General features: G+C 44.0%; 1 protein-coding gene across 1 annotated transcript in view; it reads right to left on the bottom strand.

Annotated features, from left to right (window-relative positions):
- LOC128704266 (integrin alpha pat-2) overlaps positions 1-27,829 on the bottom strand; it is a gene marked incomplete at its 3' end in the record, with an annotated part of 181,218 nt that overhangs the window by 108,992 nt on the left and 44,397 nt on the right. The window contains 1 exon segment of the mRNA XM_070089611.1: positions 6,942-7,045. Within this exon segment, the coding sequence (XP_069945712.1) occupies positions 6,942-7,045 (104 nt within the window).

The raw sequence follows: 27,829 nt of genomic DNA, 5'->3' as shown, positions 1-27,829 counted from the left end.
TCCTGTACAAGCATTCTGGGACACAAAGTGTCCAGTACAACCATCCAGGGATACAAAGTGTCTAGTGCAATCATCCCGGGTCACAAAGTGTGAGGTACAACCATCCTATGACACAAAGTGACCGATACAACCATCCTGGGACATGAAGTGACCGGTACAACCATTCTGGGACACAAAGTGACCGGTACCACCATTCAGTTACAGAAAGTGACCTGTACAACTATGCTGGGACACAAACTGTGAGGTACAACCATCCTGGAACACAAAGCGGCCGGTACAACCATCCTGGGACACAAAGTGTCCGGTACAACCATCCTGGGACACAAAGTGACCGGTACAACCATCCTGGGACACAAAGTGTGCGGTACAACAATCCTGGGACACGAAGTGACCGGTACAATCGTCCTGGGACAAAAAGTGTCCGGTACAACTGTCCTGGGATACAAAGTGTTTTGTACGACCATCCTGGGACACATAGTTACCAGTTCAACCATTCTGGGACACTAAGTGACCGGTACAACCATTCTGGGACACAAAGTGTCCAGTACCACCATCCTGGGACACAAAGTGACCGGTAACACCATCCTGGGACACAAAGTGTCCGGTGCATCCATAATGGGTCACAAAGTGATCGGTACATGAGATACATGATTATATACACCTGGAAAATCCTAGAGGGACGCAAAGTGTTAGGTACAACCATCGTGGGACACAAAGTGTCCAGTACCACAATCCTGGGACAAAAAGAGTCCAGCACAACCATCCTGGGACACAAAGTGACCGGTACAACCATCCTGAGACACAAAATGTCCGGTACAACCATCCTGGGACACAAAGTGTACGGTACAACTATCCAGGGACACAAAGTGTCCAGTACAATCATCCAGGGTCACAAAGTGTGAGGTACATCCATCCTGTTACACAAAATAACCTGTACAATCATTCTGGAACACAAAGAGTCCGGTACAAACATCCAGGGACAAAAAGTGTCCGGTACAACCATCCTGGGACACAAAGTGACCGGTATAACCATCCTTGGACACAAAGTGTGAGGTACAACCATCCTGGGGCACAAAGTGACCGATACAACCATCCTGGGACATAAAGTGACCGGTACAACCGTCCTGGGGCACAAAGTGACCGGTACCTTCATCCAGGGACACAAAGTGACAGGTATAACCATCCTGGGACACAAAGTGCCTGGTACATCCATCCTGGGACGCAAAGTGACCGGTACAACTATCCTGGGACACAAAGTGTCCGGTGCAGACATCCTGGGACACAAAGTGACCGGTACAAGCATCCTGGGACACAAAGTGTCCGGTACAACCATTCTGGGATACAAAGTGTTCGGTACAACCATCCGGGGACACTAAGTGACTATTACGACCATCCTGGGACACAAAGTGACCGGTACAACCATCCTGGGACACAAAGTGTCAGATACCACCATTCTGGGACTCAAAGTGACCGGGACTACCAGCCTGGGGCACAAAGTGTCCGATACAATCATCCTGGGACACAAAGTGATCGGTACATGAGATACATGATTATTATTCACCTAGAAAATCCTAGAGGGAGGCAAAGTGTGATGTACAACCATCCTGGGACGCAATGCGTCTGGCACAACCATCCTGGGACAAAAAATGTCCGGTACAACCATCCAGGGACACAAAGTGACCTGTACAACCGTCCTGGGACTCAAAGTGTCCGGTACAACCATCCTGGGACACAAAGTGACCGGCACTACCATCCTGGGACACAAAGTATGAGGCACAACCATCTTGAGACACAAAGTGACCGATACAGCCATCAAGGGACATAAAGTGACCGATACAACCATCCTGGGACACAAAGTGACCAGAATCATCTTTCAAGGACACAAAGTGTGAGGTACAACCATCCTGGGACACAATGCGTCTGGTACAACCATCCTGGGACACAAAGTGTCCGGTACAACCATGCAGGAACACAAAGTGTCCAGTGCAATCATCCTTTGACACAAAGTGTTAGATACAACCATCCTGGGGCACAAAGTATCCAGTACAATCATCCTGGGACACAAAGTGACCTGTACAACCATCCTGGGACACAAAGTGTCCGGTCCAACCATCCTGGGACACAAAGTGACCGGCACTACCATCCTGGGACACAAAGTGTGAGGCACAACCATTTAGAGACACAAAGTGACCGATACAACCATCAAGGGACATAAAGCGACCGATACAACCATCCTGGGACACAAAATGACTGGTATCATCTTTCAAGGACACAAAGTGTGAGGTAGAACCATCATGGACACATTGGTTTTGATCCTTCATTTTTGTTCCAAGATGGCTATCCTGTCGACCTCACTTTGTTTTGTGTGTGAGTGTATCTATATTGGCATGAGTGATAAGTTGTGTAATGTCGTCTGCATTGGCTAGTGTGATGGAGTTTTGGTATACAGGTGTTGGAATGTCGTTAGTGTATAAAATGTAGAGGGTAGGGGAGAGGACAGATCCCTGGGGTACTCCAGCATTTAGTGTGAAGTAGTCAGAGTAACAGCCTTGGAATTTGATTCTCATGGTACGGCCGTCTAGGAAGTTGCAGAGGAGTTTACGAGTAGTGAGAGGCAGGTTAAAGTTAGAGCAGAGTTTGTACTTGAGCCCTTCGTGCCAGACAGTGTCAAAAGCTTTTTCAACGTCTTTTGCAACCAGGGCTGTCCTGTTTCTTTGTTTTGTGTTTATGTGGATGTAGTTGAGAATTATGTTAATGGCATCCTGTGTGGATCTGTGTGTTCTGAAGTCAAACTGGCCATAAGAAAGTAGAGAGTTGTGTTCCAGGTATCTGCGAAGGCGATGGTTGATGAGTTTTTCAAAGAGTTTTCCTTAAGTTTCGAGGAGGCTGATAGGGCGATAGTTTCTAGGATCAAAGTGGTCTTTTTTGGGTTTAGGAAGGAGGATAGCAGTAGCAGCTTTGAAGAGGGAAGGGAAGTATCCAGATGCAAGGAAGGCATTGAGGAGGTTTGTGTAGGCAGTAATGATAGAGTCAGGAAGGTGTTTTAAGATAATATGGTTTAGGCCAGAGGCACCAGGAGCCTTGGGAGGAAGGTGTCTGAGGAGAGTTTTAATGTCTGTGTTGGTGAAAGGAGTGTCGAGTTCTTGGGAGGAGGTAAGAGAGTCTAGATGTATGTGGCTATCTGGTGTTGTTTCTTGTGTGTGTGTTCCAGTGTTCTATGTTCTGAATGTGTTGAATAACGTTAGGGTGAGGTGGGTGAGGGTGGAAGATGTTCTCCCAGATGTGTTTGAAGATGTTGGTAGCAGCCTGCGGGTCTGAGATGTGTGTGTCGTCGTGGGTGATGTGTTTGAATTTGTTGGTGGGAGTTGTGCCTCGGATTTTTTTTAAAAAGTTCCAGAAGGCTTTAGTGTTTTTAATACGCTGTTTGTCTGCTTGTTGTATGAGTTGTGACCAGTGATTGTTGTGGTCTTGGTCTAGGCTGTGTAAAATGTTGTTTCTAAGGTAAGTGAGATCTAATCGGACTTGATTAAATCTATGTGTGTTGTAGAGGAAGCGGTTGTGGTAGCAGATAATTAGTCTTCTTGTTCTGAGTGACGGTTTGAAGGAATAACGAGTGGGTGTGAGTTTTCTTTGGTACTGCGGTGTTGGCTGCTTGTGTAATGGTGTCCTGGATGAGATCAAGTTGAGTATCGATGTCAGAGATAGGCTTGTTGTTGTAGTCATAGGTGAGGTTAATATTGTCTCTGTGTTGTTTGAAAGCATCCCAGTCAGCGTTCTTGTAGGAGAAGGAAGGTGTGGTTGGAATGAGGATAGGGTTGGAGATGTGTAAGATGACTGGGATGTGATCAGAACCTGTAATAGGGCCAGGTGAGATGTAGTGTTGAAATAGAGAGCTGGCTCGGTTTGCCAGAATGATGTCTGGTTTGCCTTGGCCCGTGTGGTTGTAGAAGGTGTTGAAATCTGGGCCGAGATGAATTAGGTGTTTATGGTTTGTGAAGTTGAGTAATTGGTGACCAAGTTGGGTGTTACTGGCGTGATGAAAGGCGGTGTGTTTGGCATTCATGTCAGCTAGTAGGTATGTTGGTGTGTTGGTGTAGTTGAAGACTAAGGAAAGGTCGTGTATGTTGAGAAGAGTGTTTGGGCGAGCATAGGTGGTGAAAAAGATAAAGGGACCAAGGTGGGTGTGTATTCTGACTGCAAGACAGTGTTGGTGAATAAAAGGGATTGGGAGAAATTCGTGTTTTATGTTGGATTTGACAAGGATGGCAACCCCATCGTGGGGATCATAGGGGGACTGTAGTGCAGTATAACCATAATGGCGGATACGTTGATGGGTTTTGAGGCAGGTACTGTTTAGCAAAACAATATCTGGCCTCTCTGCTTCAAGGAGCTCGGCCAGTAGGTGTCTAATTGTAAAGTAAGAACGTACGTTGAACTGAATCACTTTAAACATGATTTAATAGTTTTGTCATAGCAAAGTTAATGTTGGGGGAGGAGTTTTGATTAAAGCCCCTGATAGTGGTGCCATCAGTGGATGTGTGTTTGTAGGTGCTACGGACCCGTTTCCTGGAAGGGGAGGAAGAGATGGATCTGTTTTTATGTTCTTTGGTCTGTCTGTCAGAAGTTGGGGCAGGTTTAGGTTTGAGTGGATTTTGTCTGGAGGAGGTGGAGTTGGACCTGGATGAAGTTTTGGTTGTGGTGGAGGAGTGGGCGAAGGTGGGTGCAGAGGAAGTGGAAGCTTTGGTAGTGGATGAGGAAGTGGAAGCTATGGTAAGGGACGAGGAAGTGGAAGCTTTGGTTGGGGATAAGGAAGTGGGTAAGGAGGTAGGGAAGGGGTGGTCGTAGCAGCAGCAGTAGGGGTGATGGTGGGAAGGGTAGAAGTAGTGAAGAGGGGTAGAGGAGGAGGAGAGCTGGTGGGTGTAGGAAGTGGGGGGGGGGAGAGAGGGAGGAGGCAGAGGTTGCAGGGCTCCTGACGCTTATATATTAACGTCAGGTGGAAATGAGACGGGTAGCAGACGAGGGCATAGTCACTGGTAGGCGGGATTCCCCAGTGGAAGTAGGTCCTACCCAAAGAGATGGGCTACTTGTAGTAGTAGTTGTCGTAGTCGTGAAGATTATGTACATGTCCTTAGAATCAAGATTCCATGATGTTGCAGAGTCTGACAAGTTGTTTAAGAATGGTATACAATACCGACAAGATGAAATTAAGACACATGTGCAACATCCGGGTATCTTTATTGTAGACGTCTCGCCATCCCTCGTCTGCTCCCCGTCCCATTTCCACCTAACGTTAGTATATAAGCGTCAGGCGCCTTCCTTCTGCTTCAGAATCTCCACGACTACGGTGCTCTTCGCACCTACTCCAAGGTTGAGGGACTGATTACCTCATGTTCTGTACATAGTTCTACTGTCTTCAAGTTTTGTCCTGGAATTTGTATTGATAAAACCACTGGATGGCGAAACGTCTACAATAAAGATACCCAGATGTTGCACATGTGTCTTAATTTCATAACATAATTTGCTTAATCCAAAAAGTAATTTCAATGCAATTTGTAAGTTAGCCTCTCCTGATCAATATATTTTCCACATCTTTTATGTTTTTCATTAGAATGCAAAATTTATCAAAAACTAAAGACAATCAATCAAAACTGATGACATGACCGGAACCAGCATCACAAACTTACCCTAAAATCAGTGTAATATTATTGGCCAGAAAATGAGTATTGACCAGTGATAATTACGACAACAACAACAACAACAACAACAACAACAACAACAACAACAACAACAACAACAACAATAATAATAATAATAATAATAATAATAATAATAATAATAATAATAAATAAACAATGAACAAAAAAAATAAAAATTATATTCAAAGAGAGATGGAAAAAATGGGATTCTTGATGGGTAAAAGCAAAGGGATATGTGGGGAAAAAAAGATATAGAGATAAAAATGTATATAACAAATATATAGAGACCATGAATATTGAAAATACTGGGAAACCTGAGGTAAAAAAAAATTTGAAAAATGTATAGTGATTTTTTGAACTAGAAAAGCGTGGATGGGCGAAGAAAGAGTCTAGCCTTGACCCCATTCATCTAGCACCCAGGGTAGCCCCATGGTACACCCAGGGTACATGACGGGTACACATCCAGGGTACACCAGGATATACAGGCTAAACACAGGGAACACCCAGGGTACACACAGAGTACACCCACGGTACACACTGGGCATGCACAGGGTACACAAAAAGTGCACTCAGGATACACACAGAGTACACTCAGGGTACACAGGGTGGACACCCAGGGTATACCAAGGGTACGCCCAGGATACACCCAGGGAACACCCTGAATACACACAGAGTGCACCCACGGTACACACTGGGTATGCACAGGGTACACAAAAAGCACACTCAGGATACACACAGAGTACACACAGGGTACACAGGGTGCACACCCAGGATATACCAAGGGTACACCCACGGTACACCCAGGGTACACCCAGGGTACACCCAGGGTACACCCAGGGTACACTCAGGGTACAACCAGGGTACGCACAGGATACACCCAGGGTACACCCAGGGTACACCCAGGGTACACCCAGGGTACACTCAGGGTACACCAAGGGTACACACAGGGTACACTCAGGGTACACCCAGGGTACACACAGGATACACCCAGGTTGCACCCAAGGTACACCCAGGGAACACCCAGGGTACACTCAGGGTACACTCATCCTGACGACTAAACAAAGCTCTTCTCACCAATCCTTCAAATGAGTTATTTAGATATTGTTGAAGGGCTCTTGATCCATCGAATTGAATCTACTCTTCCCATTCCTCAGATCAAATGAAGTTGCCTCCCATCTTCCCTGGCACCCCATGACTCATGCTGATTTAGTGCTTTCCCAAGAATATAATTAACGAGTATCTCACCAGGAGCTTGGAGTTGGCATGGTCGGCAGCATACAGAGTCTCCCCGAAGCCGATTCCTTGTGACTGTATTGAGTCTCCCCAGATCACTGCCGGAGCACTGTAGTCTGTGGAGGAGCAGTGAAAATGACTGTAGGGGTGGTGTCAGTGGCTGTGGGGAGGGTGTAAGAGGTTGTGCGGTGGTGCAAGTGGGTATGGGATGGTATGAGTAATTGTGGAAGAGGGGGATGTGTGTAGTGGTGAGTGATTGTGACTGAGGGGAAATAGAAACGCATTTGTGGTGGTAGTGGTGCAAGAAATCTTGGGTTGGTGCAACGAAAGTGTGTGATGGTATGGAGAGTATGGTTGAAATTCAGACCGAGATTCTTTATTTCAAATCACTACATGAACAAATACAAAATATTCAAAATATACAGCAGATGAAAAGCTATACCATACCATACCACACCATACCAAACCATACCACACCATACCATACCATACAATACCTTACCATACCATACCATACCTTACCATACCATACCACACCATACCAAACCATACCACACCATACCATACCATACCATACCATACCTTACCAAACCATACCATACCTTACCATACCATACCACACCATACCAAACCATACCACACCATACCATACCATACCATACCATACCTTACCATACCATACCACACCATACCAAACCATACCACACCATACCATACCATACCATACCATACAATACCATACCATACCATACCATACCATACCACATCATACCATACCATACCATACAATACCACACCATACCATACCATACCACACCATACAACACCATACCATACCATACCATACCATAGAATACCATACCATACCATACCATAAAACACCATACCATACAATACCACACCATACCATACCATACAATACCATACCATACCATACAATGCAATGCAATACCATACAATACCATACCATACCATACAATACCATACAATACAATACCATACAATACCATACAATACCATACCAAACAATACCATACTAAACCATACAATACCATACCATACCATACTATACCATACAATAGCATACCATACAATACCATACCATACCATACCATAACATAACATACAATACCATACCACACCATACCATACCATACCATACAATACCATACCATACAATACCATACCATACCATACAATACCATACCATACCATACCATACAATACCATACCATACCGTACCATACAATACCATACAATACAATACCATACCATACAATACCATACAATACCATACAATACCATACAATGCAATATCACACAATACCATACAATACCATACCATACCATACAATACCATACAATACAATACCATACAATACCATACCATACCATACCATACAATACCATACAATACAATAGCAAACAATACCATACAATACAATACTATACCATACCATACAATACCATACAATACCATACAATACAATACCATACAATACCATACAATACCATACCATACCATACCATACAATACCACACCATACCATACCATACAATACCATACCATACCATACAATGCAATGCAATACCATACAATACCATACCATACCATACAATACCATACAATACAATACCATACAATACCATACAATACCATACCAAACAATACCATACCAAACCATACAATACCATACCATACCATACTATATCATACAATAGCATACCATACAATACCATACCATACCATACCATACCATACCATAACATAACATACAATACCATACCACACCATACCATAACATACCATACAATACCATACCATACAATACCATACCATACCATACCATACAATACCATACCATACCATACAATACCATACCATACCGTACCATACAATACCATACAATACAATACCATACCATACAATACCATACAATACCATACAATACCATACAATACAATATCACACAATACCATACAATACCATACAATACCATACAATACAATACCATACAATACCATACCATACCATACCATACAATACCATACAATACAATAGCAAACAATACCATACAATACAATACTATACCATACCATACCATACCATACAATACCATACAATACAATACCATACAATACCACAAAATTCCATACCATACCATACTATACAATACCATGCCATACCATACCATACCATACAATGCCATACCATACCACACCATACCATACCATACCATACAATACCATACCATACCATACAATACCATACAATACCATACCATACCATACCATACAATACAATACCATACCATACCGTACGATAACAACATACAATACCATACCACACAATAACATACTATACCATACCATACCATACAATACCATACCATACCATACCATACCATACCATACAATGTCATACCATACCATACCATACAATACCATACAATACAATACCATACAATACCATACCATACCATACAATGTCATACCATACCATACCATACAATACCATACAATACAATACCATACAATACCATACAATACCATACAATACCATACCATACAATACCATACCATACCATACAATACCATACCATACCATACCATACCATACAATACCATACAATACCATACAATACAATATAACACAATACCATACAATACCATACCATATCATACAATACCATACAATACAATACCATACAATACCATACCATACCATACAATACCATACAATACAATACCATACAATACCATGCAATATCATACAATACTATGCCATACCATACAATAAATACAATACCATACAATACAATGCCATACAATACCATACAATACCATACCATACCATACAACACAGTACCATACCATACCATGCAATAACATACAATACAATACCATACAATACCATACAATACCATACCATATCATACCATACAATACCATACAATACTATACAATACCATGCCATACCATACAAGACCATACAATACTATACAATACCATACCTTACAATACCATATAATACCATACCATACCATACCATACCGTTCCATACAATACCATACAATACCATACAATACCATACAATACCATACCATACCATACCATACAATTCCATACCATACCATACCATACCAAACAATACCATACAATACAATACCATACAATACCATACCATACCATACCATACAATACTATACAATACCATACCATACCATACAATACTACACAATACCATACCATACCATACAATGCCATACCATACCATACCATACAATACTATACAACACCATACCATACCATACAATGCCATACCATACCATACAATACCATACAATACCATACAGTTCCATACAATACCATACCATACAATACCTTACAATACCATACCATACCATACCATACAATACCATACAATACCATACAATACCATACAATACCATACCATACAATACCATACAATACCATACCATACCATACAATACCATACAATACCATACAATACCATACCATACCATACCATACCATACAATACCATACAATACCATACAATACCATGCAATACCATACAATACCATACAATACCATACAATACAATACCATACAATACCATACAATACCATACCATACCATACAATACCATACAATACCATACAATACCATGCAATACCATGCAATACCATACAATACAAGACAATACCATACAATACAATACCATACAATACCATACAATGACATACAACACCATTCAGCACCATACAATACCATACAATACCATACAATACCATACCATACCATACAATACCATACAATACAATACAATACAATACCATACCATACAATACCATACAATACTATACCATACCATACAATAAATACAATACCATACAATACAATGCCATACAATACCATACAATACAATATCACACAATACCATACAATACCATACCATACCATACAATATCATACAACACAATACCATACAATCCCATACCATACCATACAATGCCATACAATACAATACCATACAATACCATACAATACTATACCATACCATACAATAAATACAATACCATACAATACAATGCCATACAATACCATACAATACCATACAATACCATACCATACAATACCATACCATACCATACCATACAATACCGTACAATACAATACCATACAATACCATACAATACCATACCATACCATACAATACCATACAATACTATACAATACCATATCATACCATACCATACAATACTATACAATACCATACCATACCATACCATACAAAGCCATACAATACGATACAATACCATACCATATAATATCATACCATACCATACCATACAATGCCATACAATACCATACAATACCATACCATACCATGCCATACAATTCCATACCATACCATACCATACAATACCATACAATACAATACCATACCATACAATACCATACCATACCATACAATACTATACAATACCATACCATACCATACAATACTACACAATACCATACCATACCATACAATACCATACCATACCATACAATACCATACCATACCATACCATACAATACTATACAATACCATGCCATACCATACAGTACCATACCATACCATACAATACCATACAATGCCATACAGTACCATACAATACCATACCATACCATACAATACCATACAATACCATACAATACCATACCATACCATACAATGCCATACAATACCATACCATACAATACAATACCACACAATACCACACAACACCATACAATACCATACAATATCATACCATACCATACAATACCATACAATACCATACAATACCATACCATACCATACCATACAATACCATACAATACCATACAATACCATGCAATACCATACAATACCATACAGTACCATACAATACCATACAATAGCATACCATACCATACAATACCATACAATACCATACAATACCATGCAATACCATACAATACCATACAATGCCATACGACACCATTCAGTACCATACAATACCATACAATACCATACGATACCATACCATACCATACAATACCATACAATACCATACAATACCATACAATACCATACCATACCATACAATACCATACAATACCATACCATACAATACAATACCATACAATACAATACCATACAATACCATACCATACCATACAATACCATACAATACCATACCATACCATACAATACCATACAATACCATACCATACAATACAATACCATACCATACAATACCATACAATACCATACCATACCATACAATACCATACAATACCATACCATACCATACAATACCATACAATACCATACAATACCATGAAATACCATACAATACCATACAATACCATACCATACCATATAATACCATGCAATACCATACAATACCATACAATACCATACCATACAATACCATACAATACCATACAATACCATGAAATACCATACAATACCATGCAATATCATACAATACCATACCATACCATATAATACCATGCAATACCATACAATACCATACAATACCATACCATACCATACCATGCACAACATTACAAGCAACAGTCAGATGAGTTTTAACAACACCATTCTTTATTTTTTATGTATTAAGGATCTTTGTAACGTGTTATCAGGGAGTTAAAAAATAGAGACCTGTTATAAAATAATTCACACACACACACACACACACACACACACACACACACACACACACACACACACACACACACACACACACACAAACACACACACACTGTAAGTATGTGCGGGTCAAGTCCCAGGAGGTTGGGGGTCAGGTCACAAGAAGTTGTGGGCAGCCAAGGACCTCTGAGACTCTTCATTACAACGCACAAGCCACCTACCTTTCAGTACATAATAAACCCACACATAATTTCACACACACACACACACACACACACACACACTCGTTCACCCTCCCCCTCCCCACCCCTCCCCACTCAGCTCCCACATAGCCACAGTTCCTCCACTACCTCCCCCCCACACTGACATACACACTCCTAACATAAAATACAGAACTACATAGGTTTCCCACTCTGAGGCAATCAGGATAAAACAAAAATGGGTTGCCAGAGAGCAACAAGAAAAACCAAGGGACAGGAGGAGGAAGCTGCAAAGGAAGATTGGGCAGCAGAGCTCATAAACAGAGATCATGAATGGGAAAAGAAACTATAAGAACTTAGCATGAGAATGGAAGAGAGGATAGATATGGAAAGCAGAAAGTGGGAGGTGCATGTCAAAGCAGCAGAGGCTAGGATACAGAGTTTAGAAGAGGAACTGAAAAATCTGAAACAGCCTAAAGAACTAAAGAACATTTTGGGATTGACAACAGAGACTGCTACCTCAGCCCCAAATAAGGGGACAGTAGGGAAAGAAGGAGCACAACTGCATGGAGAGGCTCAATCAGAGGAGACTGTAGTAAATGAAAGAGCTAAGCTTTATGTGGAGGCCCTAACAGACAACAACAGAGCCCAAGGAAAGCCGAGAAGAGAAAATGACAGGCCACTGAGCCCAAGTTCATTAGCCAGTGAAACTGAAGAAAGGAAAGCTGCAGTGGAGGAAACCAAATTAAATGAGGGGATACACAGGGATATGCAGTGGGAGAATGAAAGGGTGAGGTCAGTCTTTGTGTATGGGCTCCAGGAAGTTGAAGGAGAAACATATGAAGCAAGAAAACAAAGGGAAAAAAAGCAATTGAAAGCATCATGAAAGCAATAGGAGAAGACAACATGACCCAGCTGGAAAATTTTCGGAGAATAGGGGGGTTTGTAAAAAAAAGAACCCGGCCAGTGAAAGTGGCCTTCAAGGCAGAAGCGACTCGGAACAGGATCCTGCAGGAGAAAGCACAATTAAGGGACATGCCGGCATACAGGAAGGTGTATCTCGACCGCGACAGAACACAAGAAGAAAGGCAGAAACTGAGAGAGACGGTACAAAGGCGAAAGGAGGAAAGAGAGGGGATGGAGAAGACAGACAGGAGATCCCAGACACAGGAAGATCAAATACAGCCTCCCTCACAACTTCCTATAGAAGCCTCCCAACCAGGTCAACCCCAGTGCAACCAAACACTGTAAACCAAAACACCCATGCCACATCCAATGCCCCCACCCACTGCATTACAAACTCCACCCCCACAGCAACCACCCATAGTTCCTTATCAGGTCTCCCACTTCCCCAACCCCAATACACCTCACAGACCAAAATCTTAGAAAAGAAGTTGAAGGTGTGGTATACAAATGCAGATGGAATAACAAATAAGTATGAGGAGTGGCACGAAAGAATCAAGGAGACATCCCCAGACATAATAGCACTCACAGAAACAAAACTCACCAGAATAATAACAGATTCAATCTTTCCACCCGGATATCAAATCCTCAGGAAAGACAGAGGGAGGAGAGGGGGAGGAAGAGTTGCACTGCTCATTAAAAACCAGTGGTCCCTTTCGCACGGGCGAAAGGGACTACTTAGTAGGAGCAATGCAGTCTGAGGGACATAAGGTGATAATTGCAGTAATGTACAACCCACCACAGAACTGCAGGAGGTCAAGAGAAAAATACGATGAGAGCAACAGAGCAATGGTCGACACACTAGCCGAGGTGGCCAGGAGAGCACACATGGGGGGAGCAAAGTTACTAGTATGGGTGATTTCAATCACAAGGAGATTGACCGGGAAAACCTGGAGCCCCATGGGGGTCCCGAAACATGGAGAGCCAAGATGATGGATGTGGTACTGGAAAACCTCATGCATCAACATGTTAGAGACACTACCAGAGAGAGAGGGGAGGATGAACCAGCAAGACTGGACCTTGTATTCACCTTGAGTAGTTCTGACATCGAGGATATCATGTATGAAAGGCCCCTGGGAGCTAGTGATCATGTGGTTCTGTGCTTCGACTACATAGTTGAGCTCCAAGTGGAGAGAGCAGCAGGAATAGGGTGGGAAAAACCAAACTACAAAAGGGGGAACTACTCAGGCTTGAGGAACTTCTTTCAAGACATTCAGTGGGAGAGGGAACTGACAGGAAAACCAGTACAAAAAATGATGGATTATGTGGCAACAAAATGCAAGGAGGCAGAGGAGAGGTTTGTTCCTAAGGGAAACAAAAATAATGGGAAAAACAGAACGAGTCCTTGGTTCACCCAAAGGTGTAGGGAGGCAAAAACTAGGTGTACTAGAGAATGGAAAAGGTACAGAAGACAGAGAACTCAGGAAAATAAAGAGATTAGCCGAAGAGTCAGAAACGAATATGCACAGATAAGAAGGGAGGCTCAGCGGCAATACGAAAATGACATAGCATCGAAAGTCAAGACTGACCCGAAGCTGTTGTACAGCCACATCAGGAGGAAAACAACAGTCAAGGACCAGGTAATCAGACTTAGGAAGGGTGATGGGGAATTCACAAGAAACGACCGGGAGGTATGTCAGGAGCTCAACACAAGATTTAAAGAAGTATTTACAGTGGAAACCAGTAGGACTCCAGGAAATCAGAACTGGGGGGTGCACCAGCAAGTGCTGGATGAGGTACATATAACCAAGGAGGAGGTGAAGAAGCTGCTATGCGAACTTGACACCTCAAAGGCGGTGGGACCAGACAACATCTCTCCATGGGTCCTTAAAGAGGGAGCAGAGATATTGTGTGTACCGTTAACAAAGATCTTCAACACATCATTTGAAACTGGGCAACTCCCAGAGGTATGGAAGATGGCAAATGTAGTCCCAATTTTTAAAAAGGGAGACAGACATTAGGCACTAAACTACAAACCTGTATCACTAACGTGTATAGTATGCAAGGTCATGGAGAAGATCATCAGGAGGAGAGTGGTGGAGAACCTGGTAAGAAACAAGTGTATAATTGACAACCAGCATGGTTTCTGGGAGGGAAAATCCTGTGTCACAAACCTACTAGAGTTTTATGACAAGGTGACAGAAGTAAGACAAGAGAGAGAGGGGTGTATCGACTGCATTTTTTTGGACTGCAAAAAGGCCTTCGACACAGTTCCTCTCAAGAGGTTACTGCAAAAGCTAGAGGATCAGGCACACATAACAGGAAAGGCACTGCAATGGATCAGAGAATACCTGACAGGGAGGCAACAACGAGTCATGGTACGTGACGAGGTGTCAGAGTGGGCGCCTGTGACAAGCGGGGTTCAACAGGGGTCAGTCCTAGGACCTGTGCTGTTCTTGGTATATGTGAATGACATAACGGAAGGGATAGACTCAGAAGTGTCCTTGTTTGCGGACGATGTGAAGTTAATGAGAAGAATCAAATCGGAAGAGGATCAGGCAGGACTACAAAGAGACCTGCACAGGCTACAAGCCTGGTCTAGCAACTGGCTCCTTGAGTTTAACCCTGCCAAATGCAAAATCATGAAGATTGGGGAAGGGCAAAGAAGACCGCAGACACAATATAGTTTAGACGGCCAAAGTCTGCAAACCTCACTCAAGGAAAAAGATCTGGGGGTGAGTATAACACCGAGCATATCTCCCGAGGCGCACATCAATCAGATAACTGCTGCAGCATACGGGCGCCTGGCGAACCTACGGATAGCGTTCCGATACCTCAGTAAGGATTCGTTCAAGACTGTATACCATTTACGTCAGGCCCATACTGGAGTATGCAGCACCAGTTTGGAATCCACACCTAGTCAAGCACTTCAAGAAATTAGAGAAAGTGCAAAGGTTTGCAACAAGACTAGTCCCAGAGCTACGGGGATTGTCCTACGAAGAAAGATTGAGGGAAATCGGCCTGACGACACTGGAGGCAAGGAGGGTCAGGGGAGACATGATAACAACATATAAAATACTGCACGGAGTAGACGAGGTGGACAAAGACGGGATGTTCCAGAGATGGGACACAGACACAAGAGGTCACAATTGGAAGCTGAAGACTCAGATGAATCAAAGGGATGTTAGGAAGTATTTCTTCAGTCATAGAGTAGTCAAGCCGTGGAATAGCCTAGAAAGTGAAGTAGTGGAGGCGGGAACTATACATAGTTTTAAGGCGAGGTATGATAAAGCTCATGGAGCAGGGAGAGAGAGGACCTAGTAGCAATCAGTGAAGAGGCGGGGCCAGGAGCTGTGAATCGACCCCTGCAACCACAAATAGGTGAGTACAAATAGGTGAGTACACACACACATACACACACACACACACACACACACACAAACACACACACACACACACACACACACAAATACACACACACACACACACATACACACACACACACACACACACATACGCACACACATACACACAAACACACACACACACACACACACACACACACAAACACACACACAAACACACACACACACACTCACACACACACACACACACACACACAGAAGGGACTCCAGAAAGACGGAGAGGTGGGGCACACCACCAAGTGCTGGACACAGTGCACACAACCGAGGAAGAAGTGAAGAGGCTTCTGAGTGAGCTAGATACCTCAAAGGCAATGGGGCCAGATAACATCTCCCCATGGGTATTGAGAGAGGGAGCAGAGGCGCTATGTGTACCCCTAACAACAATATTCAATACATCTATCGAAACCGGGAGATTGCCTGAGGCATGGAAGACAGCAAATGTAGTCCCAATCTTTAAAAAAGGAGACAGACATGAAGCATTAAACTACAGACCAGTGTCACTGACATGTATAGTATGCAAAATCATGGAGAAGATTATCAGGAGAAGAGTGGTGGAACACCTAGAAAGGAATGATCTCATCAACAGCAGCCAGCATGGTTTCAGGGACGGGAAATCCTGTGTCACAAACCTACTGGAGTTCTATGACATGGTGACAGCAGTAAGACAAGAGAGAGAGGGGTCGGTGGATTGCATTTTCTTGGACTGCAAGAAGGCGTTTGACACAGTTCCACACAAGAGATTGGTGCAAAAACTGGAGGACCAAGCAGGGATAACAGGGAAGGCACTACAATGGATCAGGGAATACTTGTCAGGAAGACAGCAGCGAGTCATGGTACGTGGCGAGGTGTCAGAGTGGGCACCTGTGACCAGCGGGGTCCCGCAGGGGTCAGTCCTAGGACCAGTGCTGTTTCTGGTATTTGTGAACGACATGACGGAAGGAATAGACTCTGAGGTGTCCCTGTTTGCAGATGACGTGAAGTTGATGAGAAGAATACACTCGATCGAAGACCAGGCAGAACTACAAAGGGATCTGGACAGGCTGCAGAACTGGTCCAGCAATTGGCTCCTGGAGTTCAATCCCACCAAGTGCAAAGTCATGAAGATTGGGGAAGGGCAAAGAAGGCCGCAGACGGAGTACAGTCTAGGGGGTCAGAGACTACAAACCTCACTCAAGGAAAAAGATCTTGGGGTGAGTATAACACCAGGCACATCTCCTGAAGCGCACATCAACCAAATAACTGCTGCAGCATATGGGCGCCTAGCAAACCTCAGAACAGCATTCCGACATCTTAATAAGGAATCGTTCAGGACCCTGTACACCGTATACGTTAGGCCCATATTGGAGTATGCGGCACCAGTTTGGAACCCACACCTAGCCAAGCACGTAAAGAAACTAGAGAAAGTGCAAAGGTTTGCAACAAGACTAGTCCCAGAGCTAAGAGGTATGTCCTACGAGGAGAGGTTAAGGGAAATCAACCTGACGACACTGGAGGACAGGAGAGATAGGGGGGACATGATAACGACATACAAAATACTGAGAGGAATTGACAAGGTAGACAAAAACAGGATGTTCCAGAGATTGGACACAGTAACAAGGGGACACAGTTGGAAGCTAAAGACACAGATGAATCACAGGGATGTTAGGAAGTATTTCTTCAGCCACAGAGTAGTCAGTAAGTGGAATAGTTTGGGAAGCGATGTAGTGGAGGCAGGATCCATACATAGCTTTAAGCAGAGGTACGATAAAGCTCACGGCTCAGGGAGAGTGACCTAGTAGCGATCAGTGAAGAGGCGGGGCCAGGAGCTCGGACTCGACCCCCGCAACCTCAACTAGGTGAGTACAACTAGGTGAGTACACACACACACACATACACACACACACACACACACACACACACACACACACACACACACACACACACACACACACACACACACACACACACACACACACACACACACACACACACACACACACACACACAAGCAACAAGGGAAATACCAACAAGTGATGGATGAATTACACACAACTGAGGAGGAGGTTGAGAAGCTCCTAAGTGACCTTGAAACCTCAAAGGAGGTGGGACCGGACAACATCTCTCCGTGGGTCCTTAGAGAGGGAGCAGGGACACTACGTGTGCCACTAACCAAAATCTTCAACACTTCCCTTGAAACTAGGCAACTACCTGAAGTATGGAAGAAGGAAAATGTAGTTCCCATCTTAAGAAGGGAGACAGAAATGAAGCACTAAATTATAGACCAGTGTCACTGACATGTATAGTATGCAAAGTCTTGGAAAAGATTATCAGGAGGAGACTGGTGGAGCACATGGAGCAGAACAAGATTATAAACGACAGCCAGCACGGATTCATGGAAGGCAAATCCTGTGTCACAAACCAACTAGAGTTTTACGACAAGGTAACTGAAGTAAGAAATGAGAGGGAGGGGTGGGTTGATTGCATTTTCTTGGACTGCAAGAGATTAGTACAGAAGTTAGAGGAACAGGCTCGTATAACAGGAAGGGCACTGCAATGGATCAGAGAATACCTAACAGGGAGGCAACAGCGAGTCATGGTCCGTGATGAGGTATCACAGTGGGCGCCAGTGACGAGCGTGGTCCCACAGGGGTCAGTCCTGGGACCAGTGCTATTCTGGGTATATGTGAACGACATGACGGAAGGGATAGACTCAGAAGTGTCCCTGTTTGCAGATGACGTGAAGTTAATGAGGATAATTAAATCAGACGTGGACCAGACAGGTCTACAAAGAGACCTGGACAGGCTGGATGCATGGCCCAGAAACTGGCTCCTAGAATTTAACCCCGCCAAATGCAAAGTCATGAAGATCGGAGGAGGGAAAAGAAGACTGTAGACAGAGTATAGGCTAGATGGCCAAAGGCTGCAAACCTCACTCAAGCAGAAAGACCTAGGAGTGAGCATAATACCGAGTACATCGCCAGAAGCACACATTAACCAGATAACTGCAGCGGCATATGGACGCTTGGCAAACCTGAGAATAGTGTTCCGGTACCTCAGTAAGGAATCGTTCAAGACTTCATACACTGTGTACGTCAGGCCCATACTGGAGTACGCAGCACCAGTTTGGAACCCACACCTGGTCAAACACGTCAAGAATTTAGAGAAAGTGCAAAGGTTTGCAACAAGGCAAGTTCCAGAGCTAAGGGGAATGCCCTATGAAGAGAGGTTAAGGGAAATCGGTCTGACAACACTGGAGGACAGGAGGGACAGGGGACATACAAAATACTGCGTGGAATAGACAAGGTTGACAGAGACAGGATGTTCCAGAGATGGGACACAGAAACAAGGGGTCACAATTGGAAGCTGAAGACTCAGATGAGTCAAAGGGATGTTAGGAAGTATTTCTTCTTTAGGGGGGCAATGTGGCAGATGTTGCAGGTGTATGGTGTAGGAGGTAGGTTACTGAAAGCAGTGAAGAGTTTTTACGAGGATAGTGAGGCTCAAGTTAGAGTATGTAGGAAAGAGGGAAATTTTTTCCCAGTAAAAGTAGGCCTTAGACAAGGATGTGTGATGTCACCATGGTTGTTTAATATATTTATAGATGGGGTTGTAAGAGAAGTAAATGCGAGGGTCTTGGCAAGAGGCGTGGAGTTAAAAGATAAAGAATCACACATAAAATGGAAGCTGTCACAGTTGCTCTTTGCAGATGACACTGTGCTCTTGGGAGATTCTGAAGAGAAGTTGCAGAGATTGGTGGATGAATTTGGTAGGGTGTGCAAGAGAAGAAAATTAAAAGTGAATACAGGAAAGAGTAAGGTTATGAGGGTAACAAAAAGATTAGGTGATGAAAGATTGGATATCAGATTGGAGGGAGAGAGTATGGAGGAGGTGAATGTATTCAGATATTTTTGAGTGGACGTGTCAGCGGATGGGTCTATGAAAGATGAGGTGAATCATAGAATTGATGAGGGGAAAAGGGTGAGTGGTGCACTTAGGAGTCTGTGGAGACAAAGAACTTTGTCCTTGGAGGCAAAGAGGGAAATGTATGAAAGTATAGTTTTACCAACGCTCTTATATGGGTGTGAAGCATGGGTGATGAATGTTGCAACTAGGAGAAGGCTGGAGGCAGTGGAGATGTCATGTCTGAGGGCAATGTGTGGTGTGAATACAATGCAGAGAATTCGTAGTTTGGAAGTTAGGAGGAGGTGCGGGATTACCAAAACTGTTGTCCAGAGGGCTGAGGAAGGGTTGTTGAGGTGGTTCGGACATGTAGAGAGAATGGAGCAAAACAGAGTGACTTCAAGAGTGTATCAGTCTGTAGTGGAAGGAAGGCGGGGTAGGGGTCGGCCTAGGAAAGGTTGGAGGGTGGGGGTAAAGAAGGTTTTGCGTGCGAGGGGCTTGGACTTCCAGCAGGCATGCGTGAGCTTGTTTGATAGGAGTGAATGGAGACAAATGGTTTTTAATACTTGACGTGCTGTTGGAGTGTGAGCAAAGTAACATTTATGAAGGGGTTCAGGGAAACCGGCAGGCCGGACTTGAGTCCTGGAGATGGGAAGTACAGTGCCTGCACTCTGAAGGAGGGGTGTTAATGTTGCAGTTTAAAAACGTAGTGTAAAGCACCCTTCTGGCAAGACAGTGATGGAGTGAATGATGGTGAAAGTTTTTCTTTTTCGGGCCACCCTGCCTTGGTGGGAATCGGCCAGTGTGATAATAAAAAAAATGATAAAGCTCATGGAGCAGGGGGAGAGACAACCTAGTAGCGGTCGGTGAAGAGGCGGGGCCAGGAGCTGAGTCTCGACCCCTGCAACCACAATTAGGTGAGTACACACACACACAAACAAACAAACACACACACACACACACACACACACACACACACACACACACACACAGGAGGAGAAAAAAATGATTGAAGGCATCATGAAAACAATAGGTGAGGGCAATATGACCCAGGTGACAAATTTTCAGAGAACTGGGTGGTTTGCGAGTGGAAGGATACGGCCTGTCAAAGTAATTTTCAAGGAAGAATCAGCTCGAACCAGGATTCTGCAAGAGAAAGCAAGACTGAGGGACAAACAGGGGCACCAGAGAGTATACCTCGACTGCGACAGAACACAAGAAGAAAGGACTACACTGAAAGAGAGGATACAGAGATGCAAGGAGGAACGAGAGGCAATGACGAAGATAAGCAGGACCCAGACACAGGAGAAAGGGCAAACACACCCCACAGAATCTCCCACCAAAAGACTCCAACCGCGACATTCCCAACGCAACTGAGCAACCTATACTACAACCAACTCACTGTTCCCTCTGCCACCAACCCCCACATCACAAACCTCACCCCAACAGCTGTCCCTTATGGGCATTCTGACCCCACCCCCATCATCACAAACCCCACCTACACCACAGCCCCATATAGGCCCCCACCAAGGCTCTCGCTTCCCAACCCCAATATTCTTGCATGACCACAATGATAGAAAAGAAACTGAAAGTTTGGTACACAAACGCGGATGGAATAACGAATAAACATGAGGAGTGGAACGAAAGAATCAATGAGAAATCCCTAGACATCATAGCAGTCACAGAAACAAAACTCGCTGAGACAATAACAGACACAATCTTCCCAACTGGATATCAGATCCTGAGGAAAGATAGAAGGAGTAGAGGGGGAGGAGGGGTTGCACTGCTCATAAAACACCGATGAGGATTTGAGGAAATGGAAGGCATGGACATGATTGGAGAAAGAGACTACATTGTACGTACAATTCAGTCCGGAGAACATAAAGTAGTCATTGGAGTGATGTATAACCCACCACAGAACTGCAGGAGACCAAGAGAGGAGTACGAAGAAAACAACAGGGTGATGGTGGACACTCTGGCTGAGGTGACAAGAAGAGCTCAATCGAGCAGAGCAAAGTTACTGGTAATGGGCGATTTCAACCACAGGGAGATCGACTGGGAAAACCTGGAGCCACATGGGGGTCCCTAAACATGGAGAGCCAAGATGATGGATGTGGTACTTGAAAACCTCATGCATCAACATGTCAGGGACACAACCAGAGAGAGAGGGGAGGATGAGCCACCAAGACTGGATCTTGTGTTCACCCTGAGCAGTTCAGACATTGAGGACATCACTTACGAGAGGCCCCTTGGAGCTAGCGATCACGAGGTTCTGAATTTTGACTATATAGTAGAGTTACAAGTGGAGAAGGTAACAGGAACTGAAGGGGACAGGCCAAACTATAAAAGGGGGGACTACACAGGTATGAGAAACTTCCTGCAGGAGATTCAATGGGACAGAGAAATGGTAGGAAAATCAGTAAACGAGATGATGGAATATGTGGCAACAAAGTGCAAGGAGGCAGAGGAAAGTTTTGTTCCCAAGGGAAACAGAAATAATAGGAAGACCGAAACGAGTCCTTGGTTTACCCGAAGGTGTAGGGAGGCAAAAACTACAGGAGGCATAGGACACAGGAAAACAAGGAGATTAGTAGAAGAGCCAGAAACGAGTATGCACAGATAAGGAGGGAGGCCCAGCGACAGTATGAAAACGACATAGCATCGAAAGTCAAATCTGACCCGAAACTGCTGTATAGCCACATTAGGAGGAAGACAACAGTCAAGGACTAGGTGATACGGCTGAGGAAAGAAGGTGGAGAACTCACAAGAAACGATCAAGAGGTATGTGAGGAGCTCAACACGAGATTTAAGGAAGTATTTACAGTAGAGACAGGAAGGACTCTGGGGGGACAGACCAGATGGGGACACCAGCAAGGAATACACCAACAAGTGTTGGACGACATACATACAGATGAGGAGGAGGTGAAGAAACTGCTAAGGGACATCGATACCTCAAAGGCAATGGGACCGGGCAACATCTCCCCGTGGGTCCTTAGAGAGGGAGCATATATGTTGTGCATGCCACTTACCACAATCTTCAACACGTCCCTGGAAACTGAGCAACTACCTGAGGTATGGAAGACGGCAAATGTAGTTCCCATTTTTAAAAAAGGAGACAGAAAAGAGGCACTAAACTATAGACCTGTGTCATTGACGTGTATAGTATGCAAAATTATGGAGAAGATTATCAGGAGGAGAGTGGTGGAGCACCTTGAAGGGAAAAGGAGTATAAATGCCAACCAGCACGGATTCACGGAAGGCAAATCCTGTGTCACAAACCTTCTGGAGTTTTATGATAAAATAACAGAAGTAAGACACGAGAGAGAGGGGTGGCTTGATTGCATCTTCTTGGACTGCAAGAAGGCCTTTGACTCAGTTCCTCACAAGAGATTAGTGCAGAAGCTAGAGCATCAGGCGCATATAACAGGAAGGGCACTGCAATGGATCAGAGAATACCTGACAGGGAGGAAACAACGAGTCTTGGTACGTAATGATGTATCACAGTGGGCACCTGTGACGAGCGGGGTCCCACAGGGGTCGGTCCTAGGACCAGTGCTATTTTAGGTATATGTGAACGACATGATGGAAGGGTTAGACTCAGAAGTGTCCCTGTTTGCAGATGATGTGAAGTTAATGAGGAGAATTAAATCTGATGAGGACCAGGCAGGACTTCAAAGAGACCTGGACAGACTGGACACCTGGTCCAGCAAATGGCTTCTCGAATTTAATCCTGCCAAATGCAAAGTCATGAAGATAGGGGAAGGACACAGAAGACCACAGACAGAGTATAGGCTAGGTGGCCAAAGACCACAAACCTCACTCAAGGAGAAAGATCTTGGGGTGAGTATAACACCGAGCATGTCTCCGGAAGCATACATCAATCAGATAACTGCTGCAGCATATGGGCGCCTGGAAACCTGAGAACAGCATTCCGATACCTTAGTAAGGAATCGTTCAAGACACTGTACACCGTGTATGTCAGGCCCATACTGGAGTATGCAGCACCTGTTTGGAACCCGCACTTGATAAAGCACGTCAAGAAACTAGAGAAAGTACAAAGGTTTGCGACAAGGTTAGTTCCAGAGCTAAGGGGAATGTCCTATGAAGAAAGATTAAGGGAAATCGGCCTGACGACACTGGAGGACAGGAGGGTCAGGGGAGACATGATAACGACATATAAAATACTGCGTGGAATAGACAAGGTGGACAAAGACAGGATGTTCCAGGGAGGGGACACAGAAACAAGAGGCCACAATTGGAAGTTGAAGACACAAATGAGTCAGAGAGATAGTAGGAAGTATTTCTTCAGTCATAGAGTTGTAAGGCAGTGGAATAGCCTAGAAAATGACTTAGTGGAGGCAGGAACCATACACAGTTTTAAGACGAGGTTTGATAAAGCTCATGGAGCGGGGAGAGAGAGGGCCCAGTAGCAACCGGTGAAGAGGCGGGGCCAGGAGCTAAGACTCGACCCCTGCAACCACAAATAGGTGAGTACAAATAGGTGAGTACACACACACACACACACACACACACACACCTCAGAACAGCATTCCGACATCTTAATAAGGAATCATTCAGGACCCTGTACACCGTGTACGTTAGGCCCATATTGGAGTATGCGTCACCAGTTTGGAACCCACACCTAGCCAAGCACGTAAAGAAACTAGAGAAAGTGCAAAGGTTTGCAACAAGACTAGTCCCAGAGCTAAGAGGTATGTCCTACGAGGAGAGGTTAAGGGAAATCAGCCTGACGACACTGGAGGACAGGAGAGATAGGGGGGACATGATAACGACATACAAAATACTGAGAGGAATTGACAAGGTGGACAAAGACAGGATGTTCCAGAGATTGGACACAGTAACAAGGGGACACAGATGGAAGCTGAAGACACAGATGAATCACTGGGATGTTAGGAAGTATTTCTTCAGCCACAGAGTAGTCAGTAAGTGGAATAGTTTGGGAAGCGATATAGTGGAGGCAGGATCCATACATAGCTTTAAGCAGAGGTATGATACAGCTCACGGCTCAGGGAGAGTGACCTAGTAGCGATCAGTGAAGAGGCGGGGCCAGGAGCTCGGACTCGACCCCCGCAACCTCAACTAAGTGAGTACACACATACTACACACACACACACACACACACACACACACACACACACACACACACACACACACACACACACACGCACACACACACACACACACAGACATAAGAACAAAGAAACAAACAAAAACACATAAAACAGAAAATTGTAATTGTCTAGTCGTAACTAACTAGGAAGAGCGGAACTTAAATACGAACTTACGATACACAATGATATATTACATTTTGAGTTATATGAAGATTATTTCATTAGACATGGATAGAGGAAATATATATATATATATATATATATATATATATATATATATATATATATATATATATATATATATATATATATATATATATATATATATATATATATATATATATATATATATATATATATATATATATATATATATATATATATATATATATATAAGATTCTTGGCACAATAGTTATGTCTGAACCAAGTGAAGTGTAAGGTGTGGTGCAATGTAAGGCAGGAAGAACAAATAATAAGCGACAATAAGAAGAACAGAAGGATGATTAGTGGATGAAAACTCAACTATCTGGTTTCAAGTTGTGTTTGAGGAATTTTGGTTGAATGTGTGGTGCCACAGCTGACAGTGTTGTGGTACACTGGACGTAGTGTGGTGTCACAGCTGACAGTGTTGTGGTGCACTGGACATAGTGTGGTGTCACAGTTGACAGTGTTGTGGTGCACTGGACATAGTGTGGTGTCACAGTTGACAGTGTTGTGGTGCACTGGACATAGTGTGGTGTCACAGCTGACAGTGTTGTGGTGCACTGGACATAGTGTGGTGTCACAGCTGACAGTGTTGTGGTACACTGGACATAGTGTGGTGTCACAGTTGACAGTGTTGTGGTGCACTGGACATAGTGTGGTGTCACAGCTGACAGTGTTGTGGTGCACTGGACATAGTGTGGTGTCACAGTTGACAGTGTTGTGGTGCACTGGACATAGTGTGGTGTCACAGCTGACAGTGTTGTGGTGCACTGGACATAGTGTGGTGTCACAGCTGACAGTGTTGTGGTGCACTGGACATAGTGTGGTGTCACAGTTGACAGTGTTGTGGTGCACTGGACATAGTGTGGTGTCACAGCTGACAGTGTTGTGGTGCACTGGACATAGTGTGGTGTCACAGCTGACAGTGTTGTGGAACACTGGACATAGTGTGGTGTCACAGCTGACAGTGTTGTGGAACTCTGGACAGAGTGTGGTGTTGCAGCTGACAGTGTTGTGGTACATTGGACAGAGTGTTGTGTTGCAGCTGACAGTGTTGTGGAACACTGGACAGAGTGTGGTGTTACAGCTGACAGTGTTGTGGTACATTGGACAGAGTGTGGTGTTGCAGCTGACAGTGTTGTGGAACATTGGACAGAGTGTGGTGTTGCAGCTGACAGTGTTGTGGAACATTGGACAGAGTGTGGTGTTGCAGCTGACAGTTTTGTGGAACACTGGACAGAGTGTGGTGTTGCAGCTGACAGTGTTGTGGAACGTTGTACAGAGTGTGGTGTTGCAGCTGACAGTGTTATGGAACACTGGGCAGAGTGTGGTGTCACAACTGACAGTGTTGTGGAACATTGGACAGAGTGTGGTGTTGCAGCTGACAGTGTGGTCAAATAATGGATAGAATGCGGTGTCACAGCTGACAGTGTGGTGGAACAATGAGCAGAGTGCGGTGTGGCAGCTGATAGTGTGGTGGCACAA

Source organism: Cherax quadricarinatus, chromosome 2 (genome assembly GCF_038502225.1).
Source record: "Cherax quadricarinatus isolate ZL_2023a chromosome 2, ASM3850222v1, whole genome shotgun sequence".
Lineage (NCBI taxonomy): Eukaryota > Metazoa > Arthropoda > Malacostraca > Decapoda > Parastacidae > Cherax > Cherax quadricarinatus.
Note: the sequence above shows the minus strand (reverse complement) of the source record. Positions and strands in the feature narration are given on the sequence as shown.